Consider the following 21834-nt stretch of genomic DNA (forward strand, 5'->3'; position numbering starts at 1 on the left):
CAACTCTTCCACCTTTGCCATCCAAAGCTAGTTTCCTGCTTAACTAACTGCAAGCCAAAGGCTGTTTCCCCTTTTTTCAATTTACTTTTATTTCCTTTCCTTTGCTGTGGGCTTCCCTCGGTGGAGTGTGTGAGCTGCTTCTCCTCTCAGCTCTTTATTTTCCTCCTCTTTTTTATTTATTTTTTTTGTTTTTTCATTGTGGATTTTGAGCCCTTTTGTTTTTTTGTGTGTTTTTACTTTCTCGCATACATAGTATAAAGAAAGTATAGGAATCATGAAAAAATTTAACCTCAAGATTTTGATGACTCCGAGTCTGAAAATGCCATTTTTGAAATGATGTGTCTGTGTGTGAACACAATAACTCAAAAAAAACTTTGACCTAGGTCAATGAGATTTTGTACACCTGCTTTATATCAAAAATAAAGAATACTTTCAACTTTTGGGCCACTTCCAGCAATCGGAAGTGGTACTTTAGCTAAATACTTTAGTGAATTTTAAAGTAAACTGTGATTATAATTAGAGATAGATAATTCAAATTTTGTATAGATATTTATACTGATAAAAAGCAAACAGATATGAAATTTGAGAAAAATTACTCAACCGGAAGTAGTATTTTATTTAAACAACCATCCAAATTTTTTGTGTCATGGAAATAAAAATGTGTACACAATATTAAAAACTGTATTTAATATAGCTCATATTCTTTCAATGGCTATTATTAATTTTATTTTCATTTATACATCATCAGTTTAACAATAACGTGTAAACATTGAACATGCCATGTAAATATAAAAGTGTAACGGGAACAGTATGCTGATATGTCCCCGTCGTGTTCCTTGTAATACATTTAATTTTATGATTTTTTTTTTCCGCCATCATTATCATAATTAAATGCAGTTTTACATATAGCAATTTAACTATAGCAGTATTGTATAATACTAACACTTTTTCTATGTTTTTAGGTGACTATAACTCTTTTTACTTTGCATGTAATCTAGGTAATACGTATGTAATTATGAAAAAATTCAACCACCATTTTCGACCTACCTAAGTGAGAAAATATCATGTTAATATAAGGTTTGATTATAAATGGTTTTGTATCGATATTATCAATTAGTTATGATGAGAAACAAAGAGATATAATATTTGAGAAATATTTCACAGCTGGAAGTGGTTCTGACGACCTTTTCCTCTATCTCAGTATACGAAAAAGTCAAGAGGTGCACCTCCCAATTTTTTTATATATATATATATATATATATATATATATATATATATATATATATATATATATATATAGTGGCAGGCGCCTGGCATCCACTGTTGCCCCTGCACACTATATTCAGGGGGGGCAGCCCTGGACACTGCAATACCTCCCCCTGGACACTAAATGGCCGGCCCCTGGGGTGGAGCAGTACCTCAGTTTCCCACAGGGCTCCCTGGGAATTGGAGTTGGGTGCAGCCCTTTTGGGTCCTGCAGGCATCGCCAGGGGGTCCTGTGTTTGGTCCTGTGTTTGCAGCCAGAACTCGGTGATCAAACACCTGGAGCACTTCCGGGTGAACTATAAAAGGAGCCAGTGACCACCACTCAATGGCCAGAGTCGGGTGGAGGACGACAAGGTTGCTTGGGAGGAGTGGTGGTGCCAAGGAAGAAAAAGTGCTTTTGCATCACTTGTGTGTTATGGTTTGGGACTGTGTATTGCCTGTGGGTCATGGGGAAGACGTGCGCCCACAGGGAAAGGAAAAATAAATAGTTTTATTTGTTTTACTTGTGCCTCCCGTGTCCAATCTGTGTCGGGTCGGGCACTATACAGTGTCCAGATTTAACTATATATATATATATATATATATATATATATATATATATATATATATATATATATATATATATATATATATATATATATATATATATATCTTTGTAAGTATTTATTGTTGCATCTGGTTTTGATGTATTTCTTTACAGTATACAGTATATTACCTCTCCATTGATTATTTAATTTGTGATCCTCTCATCCATTAAACATTACAGGTCATTTAATTCCTATATGTGGCTAATTACACTTCTTTTCACTTGTAATTTGCAGAGTGAAATATATGGAACATAGTACAGTAGACCCCTGCGATGTCGTGGTTCAGGGTTTGCAGACTCAGTCATTCGTGGATTTTTCCTTAGAACCTAACTCTTAATTGTTAGTGGAAAGCGCAAATATCCTCCGCAATTTTTTATGGCTTTTTACTTGGCAATACGGTGCTGTAGAGAGAACAGGAAGCAACTGCTGAGGGAAATGCGGTTTGGAATGGTGAAAGTAGCCAATCAGAGAGCATTATTCATTTCTCCTTGCTGCTGATTGAGTGTTGCCCTAAGACGCGTCTCCAGCTGAGTGTCCTCATGTTTTCCAATTTGTTATTGTTTTCATTTTGTTATTCTTAAACGCACAACATGTCTCCGAAATGCCCTGCGCCTTCTAAGGCTTCTGGCTTTGAGCCTAAGTGCCAGAAGCAGTTTAAAGCACTCCAGGAGAAGGTTGAACTACTGTATTTTCTCCGGTAACTAAAAAGTTGTGCTGCAGTAGCACGCCACTATGGCATTAATGAAAGCACTGTACGCTACATAAAGAAGAACAAGGCAGAGATCAGGAGTACCGTATCCGTAAGTTTCTGTGATAGTGCCAAAAAGGCTACTACCGCAAGGAATAAAAATATCGTCAGGATGGAATCTGCCTTGGCATTATGGATCACCGACTGCAGGAAGAAAAACATCCCCTTGGATGGTATCATCATCTGTGAGAAAGCACAGAAATTGTACCAGCAGTTCGCTACAGGACACAATGTAGAAGGTACTGAAGAACCGCAACCAGGACCATCAACAGCACCAGAGCCAGAAGATTTTCAAGCCAGTAAGGGATGGTTTGATCGTTTTCAGAAGCGATGATTAAAGGGATGATTGAAGCATGGGATCCATATATGGTTCGGGGTCTCACAGTTAATAATTGGCATAAATGCTGCTGTTATTATGCAGACATATAAAACACTCCTCGCCACCATGAAGAAACAACAACAGCAACTTCCCATCACAATGTTCCTAAAACCCATAAAGAAAAGCCAGCATGAAACCCCACCAGAAGAAGACCTGTCCAAAGATACAACAACTCCTGAAGTGCCTGAAGAAGAGGCACCACCTGAGGAGTTTTAAATTCTCTGCATCATACTGCACAGCTACTTCATCTTCATCATCAATATCATTCATCATTGGTGAGTACCCGTACATTTTACTGTATTTCAATTAAATGAAATTATTATGTATTTGCTCTACTTACAACAAAGAAAACAGCACATACTAAAGAAAATGCGCTTGCATGAATTACAGTATGTATATTGATAACATAAAGTATTTTACGTTCTAGCACCGTGGGAGACATAGCACTACAGTACTGTACAGTATACGGGTTTACCTTTATATTCTGTTTTTAGGTAATGTATTAAGGTAATTTTTTAGGTAATGTATTAAGCTGAGTTTTCAAAGACATTAAAGTGCTTTGGGTGCATACTGTATTTAGGATTTAACTATAAAAATAAGCATTTAAAAGGCTTTTTTTTTTTTTTACCACATCTACCACCACGTTTTTCACAATTTGCGGGTGCTATAGGAACGTAACCTCCACAAATTTTGGGGGTGTACTGTATATGTGTGAGATGCTTGTACACTTTATGCTTATGTACAATAGTCCTACAGCTGTTATCTGAATGCATGTATGAAAGAAGGTTCAAACCTCTTCAAAACTGAGCAGTTGATACTTGAAAGTCACTGTGTCTATTAATTCATTTTTTTATCATAAACTAAGATTTAAGTTCTAAGAAATTAGAGAGTTTAAAAGTATAATCAGAATTACATGGTGCTATTATTTAATGTGCTGTTTAAGCATTTAGCAACACTGAGAAGTAAACTAGTTTACAGTACATTTCACTTTGGGCTTTTCTCCACAATTCTGTGATTTTGTTAAAAAGCTTATAAAGTTTAAAAAAGCACTTGAGTCAAAAGTTCAGGAAATTGTGGTTTTGACAGACATATTTATTATTATTATTTTTATTCCTTGTGCATTATACTTATGTTTGCTCGTTTACATTAGACAAACCTGAATAACTTGATAATGAGGGCGGCACACTAGTAGCATTGCTGCTTTGCATTAAGGAGATTAGGGTCTTCATCCCAGGTATTCCCTGTATGGAGTTTGAGTGTTCTCATGCAGACTAGGTGAATTGGTGATGTTACATTGGTCCTAGTGTGCGTTGTATGTGTGTGCGTCATACCATGTGATGGGGTGGCACTATTTCTCTGGGGATTGTTCCTGCCTTGTGTGTGATGCCTGCTAGGATTAGCTCCAGCTGCCCCACAACCCTGTTCTGAATAAATGGGTTGAATTTTGACAGATTGATGAATGGATGAACTTGATCATTATAAAGATAGAATAACATAATGCTTGCTCTCCAAAGTAAATGTATTTTATTTGCATGTCTCAAGTGAAAATTCCACATTGCCCCCAAATTTTCAGTTTTAACAGGTATGCTACACAGAAAATACAGTAATCTGTCTGAAACTCGGCTCATGCTTTAAAGTCCCCAAGTAAATACAGTGGAACCTCGGTTCACGACAATAATTCGTTCCAAAACTCTGGTCGTAAACCAAGTTGGTCGTGAACCGAAGCAATTTCCCCCATAGGATTGTATGTAAATACAATTAATCCGTTCCAAACCGTATGAACTATATGTAAATATATATGTAAATATATGTAAAGATTAAGCACAAATATAGTTAATTACACCATAGAATGCACAGTGTAATAGTAAAATAATGTAAAAACATTGAATAACACTGACACAAAACACCCAGGCTCCCTGCTCAGCTACACGAGTAGGCTCGCTCTCTCTCTCTCTCTCTCAGCAGCACGCACCCTCCCCCTCTCTCTCAGCAGCAGGCAGGCACACACGTGCAGGCAGGCATGTCTGACCGAGAACAATGCAACATGTGCGGAAATCATCACCGCGTACAAACCGAAAGGGAAACTGGCTTGTTCATATACCGAGTGTGTGGTCATGAACCGTGGCAAAAGTTTGGCAAACTTTTTGGTCGTGAACCGAGCTGTAGGTGTACTGAGACGTTCGTGAACCAAGGTTCCACTGTATGCATTTCAAAAGAAAAGGATTTTACTAAAATTTGGCACCATTTCTCTCATAATCTTCCATATGAAGATGCGATGCCTTTACAGGTTATATTTATAAGCTGTGACCTCATAGCATCATCTTTACAACTTTGTTTTTGTTGCATACTGGAAAAGGGTCCATTCACACCTAGACATTTTTCTAGCACTTTAATGCTAGGCCAGAATACTCCTAAAACCACTTGTACCATTATTTGCCGTTATTTTCAATTATTCTATTCATATCTCCATTAGCAGAGAACAGTTTAGAAAACCTCTTTCAACAGTAGTTTTCAGGTGATTTCAACTAAACACTTCCTCCATTGAAATGAATGGTAATGCTTGTAAAAAGATGGTTTAATAAATGAGCATTTCTGGAGTGTTTTACCAGAAATTTACTGCTTCTTCCTGTGGGATGAGCCAGTCTTGAAGCAGAAATCTTTTGAACTATGCAGGGAAGAAACATGCAACTCAGAGAGCCTATGAGGGGTGTGACATATCACATAGCTGCACTATCACTTTTTCAAGCTGGTTCATTTACTGGGAAATGCTGGATCAACCATGGTCATGTCTAAGTCTCATACCCTATGGTAATAAAAACCTTTGTAAGTGATTGGTTGTCTAATTCAAGAACAGTTCTTCTTTGGGCTTAGTTATTGTGTCTAGCAGAATGCCCACTGAGCTTTGGCTTAGCAGCTCTGAAGACTATGCCTCTGAATTCTTTTTATTCCACTAAGACAGAAATGCAGTGGAACATCTCTTGCAGTTTATTAAGTTAGCTGTTTGCTTTTGAAACAATCATGCACTGCACCTTTATTTAATTTGAACATTGTTTTTGTTGTTTTAAATAAAAGCACTTGACACTTTTGCACCATCCCCTTGCTATGTTGTTGCCTCACTGCTAAGCTCATCGGTGACATTACCAACGGTGTTGGGTTAAAAGGGCACCTGGCCAGCAGAAGGGAGCATGGAGCTGAACCCGCATCATCACAAATATTGTTTCCACAAATTCAAGAATAAAGTGCAATTAAAATGACAATTCTAAGTTTTATTTGTACAAATCTGAACTCGAAATGTGACAAATATCTGTGCTCACGACACAGATGACTCCTTCATTACAGTACTGTTATATCTAGGATTAAAATCATTGACATCATAGAAGACATTATAGAGACATAGGAATCACCTTACACCACTGGAATATCTCACTACTCATAAAATGGTGACAGGAAGTGATATCAAACATTTTTATTGCAAAACACAGGAAAACAATTGAAAAATGTTTGCTAAAAAAAGTGTGAATGGGCCCGAAGAGATACAGTAGCTAAATGTTTAAAACAACCGAGCAACAGTTCAGTCTCAAAATACATTTTTCAAAGCTATGTTTAACCTATAAAAATAGATACAAAATGAATAACTCACTAAGTATTTCTTTCTTCACTGTTTTGTATTCCATTTTATAATATGTCTTGTAATTTTGTTGTAAAACTGTCTTCTTGTGTAGAATAAAACACTAGTGTGTGTGCATGTGTCTCGTTTCTCTCAGCAATCTAAATGGTCAGTTTGGTTTTGGTGACTCAGTGGTGTGGATGATGATACAGTAAGTTAGAGGTACAAATTCCTGATTGTGACAATTTTTTTTTTTTGCAAATTAAAAAAAGTTAAAATGAAGCATTTTAAGAACAACAAAGACAATAACATACCAAGCAAAGTTGGGTTACTAAATACTAACAAGATGCAACCCGAGTCACTTTCAAAATGAGAGATATTTACTAGAATATAGATGACGTTTTCACAGTGGGTAATAACGTCCCATCTACTACTGGTGGTAGTCAAAAAGTGGGCAGAGAGCAAGCAAAATGCCTCAAAATGACAGAGTCTGACAAATAGGCTTTTCTGGAACAAAATCGAGAGGGGGTCACTGGGCAAGAGAGGTTCAGACACATAAGGATACCAAGGAACAGCAAAAAAGAAACGTTTAAGGTATCCATATGACAAATGTTATCAATTTTTTTTTAAATGTATTCTATGAGCAATCTTTGACAGATAACATAGCTAGTAGCTTAGAATTTGTACACACTGCACACCATAGTGCAGAAACATGGATGGCCCCATGACATGAACAGAAGGGCAATTCAAAGATGTTTAGATGTTGTATATCGAATGCAAAGAGACTTGTATGTTTTGCAACATAGACATTTACTTGGCATAATGATCCTTAATATCTCACGGCTCTGGACATAACAGCCTGCGTCAATTCATGCTGCGTACTGGCAGCAGTTTGGGTACTGCATGATGACACATTGCTTTCTCCACCCAGCTGCTCCTACTATTGTTTTTATTTTATTTTATTTTATTTCTGACTATCCCAGATAGACCAGAAAAAACAATGTTTTTGTGATTCTCCATTTAAGTTGGAAATACTTCAGTTTCATATTTGCTTAAGTTTCATTTTCTGCCTTTTCCCCTCTGTTCTTCCATGTTTTAATTTAAAGAGGTTGATCAGGACCATGGGCAAATTGTTTATAGTTAGTAGATAGTGAATATTCAAAATGGGCATTTTTACATCATGTATGGTTACTGACAGGTAGTGATTAGGAGTGGCTAAAAGTGTGTGCACAACAGGTTAGTTGTAAGTTGATTTGAGAATCTATAAAATAATTTCTCATGGCATGTGTGCACTTTTATTAATCAATATTTATTTATTTTTTTGTGCGTACACCATTTTTGCCTTTCAGGTATAAGCAAAAATTTTGTATGGAATATATAGCAAGGTTTTTTACATGGGACCCCTGCTGTTTTTAAAATATACCTGCCTCTTTCGATATGTTTGAAAGATCTGACTGTAAATTGGACAAGTTGGTCAAATGTATGATACCTTGCTTAATTTATTGCTTTCATGCCTAGTTAAACTTTCTTTGTCTCTTTGAGGTTCAGTGTTTAAGGCGGGTAGTTTGCTGTTGTATGTCTCAGTAAATTTATCTTTGATTTCAGAATTGAGTGAAGGTGTGATATAGTGAAATGAAATATCATTAATTCATGTATAGTATACTGATGAGTGATGAAAAATCACTGAATGACTTGATTCATGGATGCTGATCTCTCACCTACAAATATTTCTTCATTGCAGTATTGAATTCATAGGTTTTTATGGCTGGCAAATAAACCATTTGAGAGAGGACACCCCATTCTGGTTTCACATTCTTAAATGAGATAAATTTGTTATTTGCACAAACCTTTGGTTTTGGACTGAAGTACATTAGTTTAATTCATAGGCAAACAGGATATAAGACTATCGCTTGCTTTAATGATACTGTCGTACCATGATAAAAGTAACATAAATCATGTGTCTTGTCCATGCTAATGTTTGTTTGAAAAGCAACTGAGACTTTTGGCCATGTCTGCATATAGGTGCTTTGCATTAATGAGCAGGTGTACCCACAGTAATAAAGTGGCCACTCAGTAGCTGCTTATAAATACTCATTGGATGTACTGAGCAAGGTGATGAAAGTTCAAGGCCCTCCCCAGCCTTCAAACAGCGTTTAGATGACTGGAAGGGACGTGAAACAGCATGATGGATATCCTGCTGAAATGTCACAACAGCCTTGTGTCTTTGATGACTTCAAGGCAGCTGTCAGCTGAATGCCTTAATTTACATGAAGCTTTTTCCAAATAGGATTCCTAATGATTTGTGAGCATTTAAACGGAAATGCCTTCTCTCTAGCTAAATGTTTTAGTAGCACCATTGATAAGAGCACATATTTTATTTGTTAGTTAGATACAAGTGCATATTCTCGGAATAAGCTTAAGTAATGACCATTAGATATATGAATAGATAGATACTTTATTAATCCCTAGGGGAAAGACAACATGTTACATTTTTCGATTACCTTCATGTTTCTATTAAAAAGTTGCTCTGTTGATCTGCAGAGCGGTGTAAATTCTGTCTTATGACTGTTTTTCTGGTTGTCTGACCCCTCACTGTACTTCCCTGTTCTCATCTTAAGATTTTCGTTTGCACTTGCTAACTCTGTATTAGTTGCTCGATGATGTTGCCCCATTTCTAGCCCATACGTTTTTAGTATCTAGTGTCTTACTAGTATAAAAAAGTTTTATGACTTCTACAAAAAATTTAAAAAATCACCATTCTGCTAACACATTGAGTAAAGTGAACTTCAGTACAAAATGTTACATCAACTCAATATCAATTTTTACCTCAAGTATAATAAACTTAAAGTGTGTTACATAAACTAAATGTTTTAAATCTCCTATATGCTATCACTTGACACAACCCAGTTGCATTAACTGAAAATTCAATGTTTAAAATCTGTATAACTGTACATTTAAGTTACTATAACTTAAGAATTTGTGTTTTGGAGTGAGTGTTTATCTTGCACTAATTTGCTTTAGTATAGTAAAATCACACAAAGCCCTTAAATTTTCAAAATAAAAATAAATTCTTAACAGTACAACTTTAAAACAGCATCTACACACCATACAGTATGCAGATAAACCATGCAATTATGCAAACCATGCCTGTGTGAACATAGCGCCTCATATTTTTATAAAATTCATTACACTGTTTCATTTGTGCATGAAAAAATGAATATTTGTGGTCATACACTTGAGAAGTCAAATATTACTTTCAAAACGTGACATTATCAAGCATACCATCAATCTCCAAAAAAGTCTGGTTTATTTGTGCAGACTTAAGTTTTTATTATGTAATATTTCTTTTTAATGCAAAAACACATAGACATAGTGTTATGCATTTTATGACCATATGGTGTGTCATCATTACCCTGGTATAAAGTATAGAAGGACTACAAAGAATGTAGCAAATAGGCCTTCCAAAAAGTCAAAGAAATACAAAAAACTTGGAAGGAAGGAACTAAAAGGCCATACATATTTAAAATGTCTCTGGATACAAGTTCAGGTCTGGGGGGTTATTTCAGGACCTTATTTTTGAAAAACATGGCCCTTGCTGAGTAATTTTTCTAGTCCATGGAAAGACTTTCTAGATTACTTTAAAATTGTATTCTTTGGGTTACTCAATGTTCAGGGCATATAGTAGGCCTATGAGGAGAACAAATGCATTTGGTACGTCACTGATATTCTCGATGACAATGTTGTCTTCGAGTACAATGAGAAAGTCCACAGCATCTGTCAGTGAATGTTGAGCAGCTCCATCATCTATGACTGTAAGGACTACCATTTTCACATCCTTTGTGAAAGGCTCTTCAGAATTGGTTGTCTGTTTGAAACATTAAAATCGCTTATTTAGCAGGGATTGTGTTATTTTGGTAAGGTATTGATGTTGTAATATGGTCATAGGTTTATAAATTTCACTCCTATTTTTTAAATGTGTACCAAGTCTGCTCTGAATGCAGCCTTGGAGGCAAATGTTTAACAAATATAAATATAAAGGTTTGTTTTACTGGATATGTATAACACATGATACTACTAAGACAACACAGGCCTGTCCATGGATTCCTTATGCCTTCTAAATGCATGTCTAAATATTCCTGTTCTACAATTTTCCTAGATATAGCTCAGATGATCTTGTATGGCTAGATCAAAAAAAATATGTTCCAAATACAATTCTGAAGGCATAGAGAAATACTTTATATAAAAAAAAGCCTTCAGCTTAGTTTTAAATGACTGTTTAGTCATTTAGGTAATTGTCAAGAAAGAAAGATGAAAATTAGAAATTACTTCGATATAAAATCATTTTTATACATGATGCTGTACTGATTATACAGGTCACATTTTTAAAACCAAACACTTTAACACTAGAATTACCAGAGCCTACGAAAAAACTTGTAGATCCATCCCACCTTAAATTGCTTCTTAAAACCGTTCTCACCTCTCCGCCAGCGTCTTTTGTTAATCTAAATGTGCTGATAAAGAAAAGTTGCAAGTAGCCGGTTATTCCATCCCCCACCAACTTAGAATGTGCACAAACTTTTCCCAGCTCATGCCTTGATTGATTATTTGGGAGTGAAGTGGAGTTTTAGAGTGGAAATAATAGATCATTATTTGGAATACACACATTTCACGTGTGTTCCGTTTCTACAGTAATCCGTGTAAACACATTTTTAAAAGAGAAACGTTTTTCATATTGTAGTAGTGAATGACAAAATGTAGACATAAACTTTATAATGTATGAAGCCTGAAGTCCAAATATCAAAGAAACAGTATCACAAAAGGTACAAATATAACAGAACAAGCATGCTTTTATTCAAAAATATAACTGCAGAAAAAAAGCCGCCTTAGCATGCCACATTGACACAAACTTGTTACAACTGCCACGGTAGCGTAACGGTATCAGCTGCTGACTAGTAATCTAAAGGTCTTGAGTTTGATCCCGCAAGATTCCATTTTGAGAAGTAAACTGCTCTTATTCTTACTATTTTAAAATAAAGACATACATTTGATTTCAATGTGTAACAGCCAGTGTAATTTATAATATTTGTAAAGGTTAGTTTTTTTTTTTTAATTCACTTTTCATTCTCTCAGTCGTGTTCAAGATCCTTCCCTACCTCTCCCAATCTGACAGTGCTGTTTTCACATAAAGATGCGCTGTAGCTCTGCAGTGTACTTGTGACTGCATTCTCGTACCAATGCTTGCGAACTGCAGTGCCTGCGTGCACTTTTCGTGGCATTACACGTCTATTTTTTGAGCATGCCCGTGTCACTCAAACACAGGAACATATGTTGGTGTACAAGTATAACAAAACAAGTGCACTTTTATTCTAGACTATAAGTGAAGAAAAAGTAAAGCAAGTTACAGTAGGCGGTTGATACGACAGCTTGCGTGGTGCAATGCTAAGAACTGCTGATTTCCGATCCGTGCTATATAAAATCATCACATTCAAATATTAACAATTCCCACACACCCTTCCTACTTTCACGACGTGTACTTTTTGCAGTGTACACATCTCTCTGTGCTATGGTTCCTATTACACTAAATGAGCACCTGACACTGTACTTTCTTCCCTATATAAATAACATTCGCGCTATAGTGCATCTCCAAATAAATCACATTTGAGCTATAGTGCGTCTTTATGTGAAATACATGGCCATCCATCAGCAGCACCATGTACTTAGAAATATTTTCCTGCATGCATGCCCAAGACATTATTTTTGCCACAACTCCCTCACTCCCAGCACAGGATATAAACTAGCCTTTATGTGGCTCAGGGATATACAAGGAAAAGCCCATAATGACACATATGTTAACAAAAAATACTCTTTGAATCTGTTACAATATAATTTGTTTAAAGTTTCAATGATTTCATTCCCAAATGGCGAACTAAATAGAAATGATAATCACCAAAGCCTATTTTTGGTTGCATTTGCCATCAATTTTAGTTGCAGTCTGGAACTCTGGTGGTACCATAGGCTGGGCCACTCAGTGGTTGGTTCTGGGCCACATGTGGCCCGTTGGCCGCCATTTGAATTTTGAATAGGCCTGGTCTAGGAGACTGCAAAATTAAAGTCCTTACAGCTTACGGTCTGAGTACGGCTTGGAGATTTTCTGTTCAATGTTGTACCCGTCTGTCTAAGTTTAGCCACCCACTGAAGAATTGTTTTCCTATTTGGGATGTCACCGTTAGGAGGAATGCTGAAGTGCAATGGCTCTTTGTGTAGTAAAGATGGATTTGTTGTTTTTGAAGAACGCTTCAACATTTCTTGCCTCGCATTTCCTGTCATCCTACATTTACTTAGATCATTGTAGACGTGGAACACACATGAAATGCATGTGTTCAAAATAATGATATATTCTTTCCCCTATACAATTCCTGGCACCTCACACACACATAAACAGACTTGAGCTGGGAGATTTTTGTCTGACTTAAGATGTGGCAGTGGTAGCAGGGAATGAGATAGCAGGCTGCTTGTGCTGATTGCCACATTTGCAAAACAAAAGACGCTAATGAGCAGAATCAATTTAAGGTGGCCCGGGATTACAACTTTTTTCGTAGGCTTCAGGGATTGTAGTGTTAAAGATACATTTTAGTTTTCTCAACTTGATATTTTAAGTACAAACCGGATTTTAAAAAAGTTGGGACACTAAACAAATTGTGAATAAAAACTGAATGCAATGATGTGGAGATGGCAAATGTCAATATTTTATTTGTAATAGGACGTAGATGACAGATCAAACGTTTAATCCGAGTAAATGTATCATTTTAAAGGAAAAATATGTTGATTCAAAATTTCACTGTGTCAACAAATCCCAAAAAAGTTGGGACAAGTAGCAATAAGAGGCTGGAAAAAGTAAATTTGAGCATAACGAAGAGCTGGAAGACCAATAAACACTAATTAGGTCAATTGGCAACATGATTGGGTATAAAAAGAGCTTCTCAGAGTGGCAGTGTCTCTCAGAAGCCAAGATGGGTAGAGGATCACCAATTCCCACAATGTTGCGCAGAAAGATAGTGGAGCAATATCAGAAAGGTGTTACCCAGCGAAAAACATTAGACTTTGCATCTATCATCATCAACTGTGCATAACATCATCCGAAGATTCAGAGAATCTGGAACAATCTCTGTGCGTAAGGGTCAAGGCCATAAAACCATACAGGATGCCTGTGATCTCCGGGCCCTTAAACGACACTGCACCACAAACAGGAATGCTACTGTAAAGAAAATCACAGAATGGGCTCAGGAATACTTCCAGAAACCATTGTCAGTGAACACAATCCACCGTGCAATCCGCCGTGCCAGCTGAAACTCTACAGTGCAAAGAAGAAGCCATTTCTAAGCAAGATCCACAAGCTCAGGCGTTGTCACTGGGCCAGGGATCATTTAAAATGGAGTATGGCAAAATGGAAGACTGTTCTGTGGTCAGACGAGTCACGATTCAAAGTTCTTTTTGGAAATCTGGGACGCCATGTCATCCTGACCAAAGAGGACAAGGACAACCCAAGTTGTTATCAACGCTCAGTTCAGAAGCCTGCATCTCTGATGGTATGGGGTTGCATGAGTGCGTGTGGCATGGGCAGCTTGCATGTCTGGAAAGGCACCATCAATGCAGAAAAATATATTCAGGTTCTAGAACAACATATGCTCCCATCCAGACGTCATCTCTTTCAGGGAAGACCCTGCATTTTTCAAAAAGATAATGCCAGACCATATACTGCATCAATCACAACATCATGCTGCATAGGAGAAGGATCCGGGTACTGAAATGGCCAGTCTGCAGTCCAGATCTTTCACCTGTAGAGAACATTGCGCATCATAAAGAGGAAGGTGCGACAAAGAAGGCCCAAGACGATTGAACAGTTAGAGGCCTGTATTAGACAAGAATGGGAGAGCATTCCTATTTCTAAACTTGAGAAACTGGTCTCCTCGGTCTCCAGACGTCTATTGAGTGTTGTAAGAAGAAGGGGAGATGCCACACACTGGTGAAAATGGCCTTGCCCTAACTTTTTTGGGATTTGTTGACACCATGCAATTCTGAATCAACATATTTTTCACCTTAAAATGATACATTTTCTCAGTTTAAACTTTTGTTCCGTGATTTATTTTCTATTCTGAATAAAATATTAGAAGTTGGCACCTCTACATCATTGCATTCAGTTTTTATTCACGATTTGTATAGTGTCCCAACTTTTTTGGAATCCTGTTTGTAGTAAAATGGAGGTGTACAATGAATTTTGAATTATGTGAACTGTTATGTTATACTGTATCTTTTGCAATTTTAGAACTAATTTGAGTTCAGTTAACAGTAACAGTACTGTTACTTGAGTATTTCAAACTTACATATGTGGAGTAAAATTAGTCAGCGAGTCCACAAATCTTCCTTAGCATTTCTTAAGAGGATTACTTTTTAAGTTTGAATTCTGCGTTATACACTTGAAAGGCACACCTTGTGATGACTTAGAGATGAGTCAGTGGTTGAAATGAAAGAAGCAAAATACAGATGTTGAAAACTATGTGATCCACTCCAGTGTGAACATTGATCATGCTAGTGTGGCATGGGTCTTCTGAAATTGTATCTTTCAGGACTGTTTGCCATCTTCTCCCAAAGGTAATGCATTTCACCTACTCAAGTAAGGAAACATAAAACATTAAAGGGCTTCCAGTTAAAATCAAAGATGCTGCATTTTCTCTGCCCCCTCCTATGTTCCCCAAAAGTGTCATTATTTGAGAGGTTATGGAAACAGGAGAGCACCAGATTTCCTTATGGTTTAAAACATGGTTTAACAGAACCTACTAATGGTGTGCAGCTGTAAAGACCAACACTACAAAAACTATGAAAGATGAGTGGAACAAAACTATGTTTCAAAAGATGTAAATAATCCTGTCTTGCACTTTAGTGGGCTTTAGTTTCTGTGTGACCCTGCTCAGGATATAGTGGGTTTGAAAAACCGGATGTACAGATGGAGCTGCATGCAGTCCTGTTTGGTCTTTAATTTCAGTGTCTAACCATCAAAGCTATTCAATTTACTGAGGTCTTTTTCCTGATGAAGCTTTTATAAATATTGAGTCAGAGATAGACGAGGCCATGGAGAGGAAAATGTATTGTGCAGAAGTTGTAAATGGTGAGCTGAAGTGTTTATGGAAGTACACTTTAATTGGTATGTAATCAGTGGAACATATCTACAGCTGTCCTTTTTAATTTCAGTATTCATTTTCCTCAGAGGTTTAGCATAGATCAAACTGTTGTATCTGCAAGCATTGGCCATTTCACTTTATATTATTTGGTTTTAAAAATTTAAAATGAGGCATGTGAATGTTAAGTCCTGCTGTACTAGCTTTATAAAGGGATTTGTTGCCCTCTGCTGTTCTACATTTTCAGTTGTTCAGTAGAAATACCTCTGAGCCCGTCAGAATTTTTAATTCTGTTTTATTTTGATATTTGCTGTTGTACCTTCTCCTTAAATCTGGCAGTTATATTCTTCATATATGTGTGTTTGTGTGGGCTCGCTCAGATTGGGTAAATTTAGTTTGGGTGTATATGCATGAATGGGTTAATGCGGAATACTGACATTCAGTCTAGGATCAGCCTTTATCTTATACACAGTGTAGCTGGGATTAGTCTAAACAGCTGTTGAATTGAGAATTGGACTAATAAAATAGATTAATATATTGTTATTTTCCATTTTAGAAGAACTGTCTTTCATCTGTCTATCTATCTGTCTATCCATCTATCTACATAAAGAAAGAATTAATGAGATCATTTGCTGAGACTATTAACTGAATGAGTTTTTTTTTTAATTTGTAAAGTTTTCTCTGTTTTTGAAGACCTGTTACTTCTGCCACTGTTACCACTCACCTGCCTCTGTCCTTACCCATTGCCATTTTGTGAGGACTTATGGGAACTGTTATCTTCCTAAGAGATCACACATCCTTGTCCTTCATCAGTCTGCAAACACCCTGATGCCATTTTACTTCTCTTGTCATGCACCATTCATTCATCTGTCTGACCCACTGACTACTGGGCTACGACACCTTCTCTTTCTTCTTTTTATCCAACAATGTCTTTCCAATACTTCCTTAATTCCTTTAAGGAATTAGGTGTCAAAACTGTCTCTTCATGCTTGCATTGTTTTAATATTTTCACAGAGTAAAGTTGCCCATTGAAGTAATTATACATTCATCTCCATTTATGTCTCTAGTTATGCTTTATATATTTTTTTTAATTATTCATACGCAAACCAATGCAAACTGGTAAGGACTTTTCGTAAATTCACATAATTATTGTGTTTAGGTTGGTGGAGGAGTTTATGCTGCTAGCAAACATGGCAACGGCACATCGCATCAACCGCTCATTCCCAGAACGAGCTTTGTTACGTTGCCACCCCCCACCACAAACAAAGATGGTAGAAGACCTGGCTGAATTCTGTGAGCAGATGGGACTGAAGCTGGACTTTAGCTCAGCTGGCGTTCTCCATGTAAGTATTGAGAAAGACCCCAAAGCCTCTCTGGTGGTTGTCTCCTGCCTTTATAGCATGATGTGTGGTGGAGCAAATATTCTGGTTGTGCAAATTCTTCTGATACTGCACTAATAAATGTATAAAGCATATAACAGCCTTATTTTTATTTTTCATTTAACAAATTTATGTACTTAAGTAGAAGGGTAATAGAGATGGTCTGTGGATGTTTATGCACGTTAATTCTGATTTAACTTACATGTCTATGCGATTCTATCATCTTTACAGAAAAGCTTGATTGCAACTGTGGGGACAGATGAATACTCCAGTGCTAGGAAGGAGGTCCTCACTGCTATGTGCTCTCGACCAATGCAGGTAACATGTGTTGCTTTGTTTATTTAACCAATAGATATATTGCGGAATTTTTTTTAATTCAATTACATTAAAGTAAGACATTCTTGAAATCAGGGATTAATCAGCAGTCCAGTGACCTACTCAAAAATCTCTGTTTAACACCCAGCATATATAGTATATATTTTCTACCTGAAACGAACACATCTTTAACCACTTTAGTTTCTCACAGCTTAAAGAGGTCAAATATGAAGTCCTGGGCTTTGAAGGAACTCCAAGTTGGACAGTAAATGGTGATGCTCAATTTAGTGGTCATTCCGCCTGTTAGGAATATGACAGATCAATTACCAGGTACTTTATTTAGCATCTGAATGCAGTGTCTCAGACTGCATCCTCAAGAGTAATCAAGCCATAATGATTGTTGTGGCATTTGTACTTGTTGGTAGATGATTTAGCAGCTGGTGTCTCTATCTGAGTGATTAGCGCTCTGTCATTGTGTCCTATTCTCAGGCTGTTGGATGTGTGCCTTTATAAATGGAAGATGAGCTGCATTTCCAGTGAACAGATGTGACAGCACCCCTCACTAGTCAATGCTGCTTTAATTTGATGAGTATGAGAACTTAGCACCTTTACGTGAAGTTTAAAGTGATACCCAGAAAATCCTCATGCTTATCTTCCTCAAATGATGCAAAATGCATCAGGCCTAGGACGCAGCAGAAAAGACATAAGTGAAAGGTGGAAAGGACAGAAAGAAGTCTGTTTCAAATCATGAAGCAGATTTAACACTCCTGAGAAGATAAAGTGAAATATTTGAAAATGAACTATAGGTAATGGCTCTTAATGCTGGATCAGTTTGATGGCTTTGCTTTGTAGTAAGAAGCAATGCATTGGTTCTGCCAGGAAGATACTGAGATGTGCCCTAAATGACTTTTATATAAACAGACCTAATTGTGCTGATCTTCAGTAGTTCTTCTGATAATTGCACTGTTGTGATTTTAATGAAGTAATTTGCTCCACATTGCAATTCATTGGTTGAGTATCTGCCTCTGGGCTTAAAGCAAATAAAACCAATGAGCTGATTAAGTGCAAAATGGGATGCAGTGCTGAAACAATCTGACAAAATATCAGGTATATTACCCCAGAAAAGTTTGGATTGAATCCATAGCCACAGTGGGAATTAAAATGTCATGCAAAGCCTTTTTTATTATATTTACTGTCTGCTGTTGTTGAAAATGTGTCCCCAGTATTTTCAAAGAAGGCTGCTGTCCTGTCATTTTATACCCACAGTCGTCCAAACCTATTTCAACTTACCTTTCCTGAAGCAGCCTTATTTAGTGGAATAATTTGAGTTTTAAATGTGGCAGGGAAACGTTTAATCATTTGTAAAGTTATTACTTTTTTTTTTAATTTGTGAGAAAACTTAGTTTCTAAAGTTCAAATTCCCCCATGGATCTCTGTTGAAGGAGTGATTTCAGAGAACAAAGGATGTATTTTTGTTGCATTCTGAATATTATTCTGTACAACTAAGTACAACTGTGCATCTACAGTATATATACAACTACAACTATATATCAAGGCTGGAGGCCAAGATTGGTAAGTGTTTGCATTCCCCCAGTTTCTGTGCACCAGTTCTTCTGTCTAGAGCTGGGCTTTGGTGGTGCTCCTCGGTTTGCGGTCTGTTTCCCAGGTATAGGTATAAAAGATTTGGAAGCTATAGTTGATCCGCAGTTCCTGACTTCCACACCTATTGTCTAATGATGATGTGCCAAGGTTTGATTACCCGTTACTGTCCTAAAACTAGCATTAATTTTCAAAAGATCTGGGGCTTCATGTATAAACACTGCATACGCACAAAATGTTGCGTAAGAATGTTTCCACGTTCAAATCGCAATGTATAAAACCTAATCTTGGCGTAAAGCCACGCGCATTTCCATGGTAGCTCATACCCTGTCGTGCGCAAGGTCTGCGCTTGGTTTTGCAGGCTGGCGGCACCCAGCGTCAATGCAGTGCTACTGTTCCTGTGTGGTTTTCCTTTCTTTTTTATATCCACATCCCTGACATGGCTTTATAAATACACTGAAAATAAGTACATATTGTTTATTAGTTTAATGCATCTGATTGTAATTAACCTGTACCAATATAATGGTCCACAGAATGGTCAAATTATTCCAAATACCATATCTGCTTTAGCATTGTTACTCTCACTGCACCTTTTTCTTCTTCTTCTTCTTTCAGCTGCTCCCATTGGGGGTTGCCACATCGGATCATCTTTTTTTCCATATTACTGTCACTGTATCCGAGTGTGAATCACAGTTGTACAACAGCTGATTGGAAAGAGAACTATCGGTATACAGCATCAATCACACGCTGCCTCTGCCATGCTGTCTATTGAACTGTTGTCATACAAATGCCTTTCCTTGTGGTTCAGAAACAGTTTCATCCCAAAGACTCTAAATGCACTCAATCAGTACATCGAGTGCTCCTTGTAGAACTGTTTGTACTTATAAGTACAATTACTTCACTGTAAACTTACAATACAGTTATGTTGCACAATCTGAGCCACTTTATAAAGGGCTTATTTACATATGATGACGATATAATTTTAAGATGAAATGCAGCAAAATATGTTTAATTATATTATACAGATAAAACTTTAACTTCATTTAAATAATCTATATTGTTGATAGTTAAACATGTGAGGACACGGTGCCACAGCATCTATTCATAGATTATTCATGCCTCGCGCTGTATATTTGCTGGGGCTGGCGCAACACTGGATGGATAGAATAATTAAACACGTACTACGAAGATATTTCAGTGTTCCTTAAAAGTTTTGAAGAATCGGCATTCTAAGCTTACAGATGGCTTAACATCTGTTGCAGAGCTGATTGTATGGCAAGTGGGCATTTGGAAAAAGAAAAGTAAGGACAAGAATTGGAGGTTGGTACGTTTGAAAGAGACAGTACTGCTATAATAAAGTATTTCATTATAGGTTGCGCATGGCGCAGCAAGCATCTTGCATGAGACATGAACAATCACTTTGCCAACGTGTTCCCATGTTTAATAACATGCTTTAACTCCTATCATCATGAAAATGATATCACGCATACATCTCAGTATTTTAATTATTCAGAGAGCTGTAATATCACAAATGTAATGGATTCTGTGTCCTGTCGGAGGAAGAGAAAGCCCGGAAGCACGTGGTGATTTACACACATAAAGCACATAGAAGATCAAATACAAAACAAAGCATTTAATGTGCTACTTTAGTTACGACAGGATTTGAAAAACTAATTAATTAAACAATTTTAAGATGAAGTTTATGATGTTCTACTTTAATGACAAAATAAACTACGTGATTAAAGTGGAAATTTCTAGATTAAAGTTGACATTTCCTGCTTTTTTCCCCCACTGTGTGCCTTTTTTTTTATCTCTGTACCCTAATAAGCTTTCATATGACACTCAGACGGTGGGCTACGACTCGCCTTTTAATGTCGACATTGATATCTGACTTCTTTTTTATTTCGGCACTGTGCGACTTTTTGAACTTGAGCTTTCGAGTTTCTCCAACAGGCTATGTCACTCGATCAACTTCCTTTTGTTGTTTAAACAACTGTTTAAACCAACAAATAGTTTGGTTTTCCTTGCCTCCACTTGGTATTCACTGAAATTCTATTTTCCCTCGTGCTTTTGCCATTGCCTTTTCACAGAAAACTGAGCTTAAGGGCTATTTATATTGATTTGCATATTCAAAGAGGTGTAATTCTGGGAGGAGTTGGGGTAGGGCAGCAGGCTCGTGCACGTGCGTTAATTTTCATGCTGATGGGGATTTATGTAGCAGAAGAACGTGGAAGTTGGTGAACGCAAAGATTTAGGTATCTGGATTTTTTTGTGCATAAGCACATTTCGGCTTTTGTGCTTACATCATGTTATAGTGCAAATTCTACACACGCCGTTATGCATTATGCCCCGGTCTTATTTATTTAAGTACACATAAAAATGCAATGAAAGTAGATTATATTAGGTTATATGTAAAATGATAGAAGCTTATAGTCTCTCAGTATGGTCAGACCATTAAGAGAGCAGGTCTACGTCTTCTGCCCTTCTCTTCTGTTTTAAGAAGAGGTATCCGTCCAGTCTTTTTATTAACCACTTCTGATCTCAATTGTTATTTTTTTCCTGGTTTTAAACACATTCAGCCTTAAAAGGGATTTCTGCTTGAAGCTGCATTGTGCTAATTCAGCATCTTATCTTCAATATTTCCTTTGTCTTGTCCTTACTTCATTCTGAGATTACTTTTTAATGACATTGCCTTGCTTATTATCTTATGTCTGATCACAATTAGCAAAAGGGTTTCAAGATTGCTATTTAATTACTTGGACTATAATACATATTAGTTAT

The 21834-nt window shown here is 36.9% G+C and overlaps 1 protein-coding gene across 2 annotated transcripts in view; it reads left to right on the top strand.

Annotated features, from left to right (window-relative positions):
- The window catches only part of dis3l2 (DIS3 like 3'-5' exoribonuclease 2), a 516063-nt gene that overhangs the window by 462346 nt on the left and 31883 nt on the right, over positions 1-21834 (top strand). For both annotated transcript variants that reach the window (XM_039766315.1, XM_039766323.1), the window contains exons 15-16: positions 16920-17103; positions 17371-17457. In XM_039766315.1, the coding sequence (XP_039622249.1) occupies positions 16920-17103; positions 17371-17457 (271 nt within the window). The remainder of the gene's footprint in view (positions 1-16919; positions 17104-17370; positions 17458-21834) is intronic.

The sequence above is a fragment of the Polypterus senegalus genome, chromosome 1, assembly GCF_016835505.1.
Source record: "Polypterus senegalus isolate Bchr_013 chromosome 1, ASM1683550v1, whole genome shotgun sequence".
NCBI classification, from domain to species: Eukaryota; Metazoa; Chordata; class Cladistia; order Polypteriformes; family Polypteridae; genus Polypterus; species Polypterus senegalus.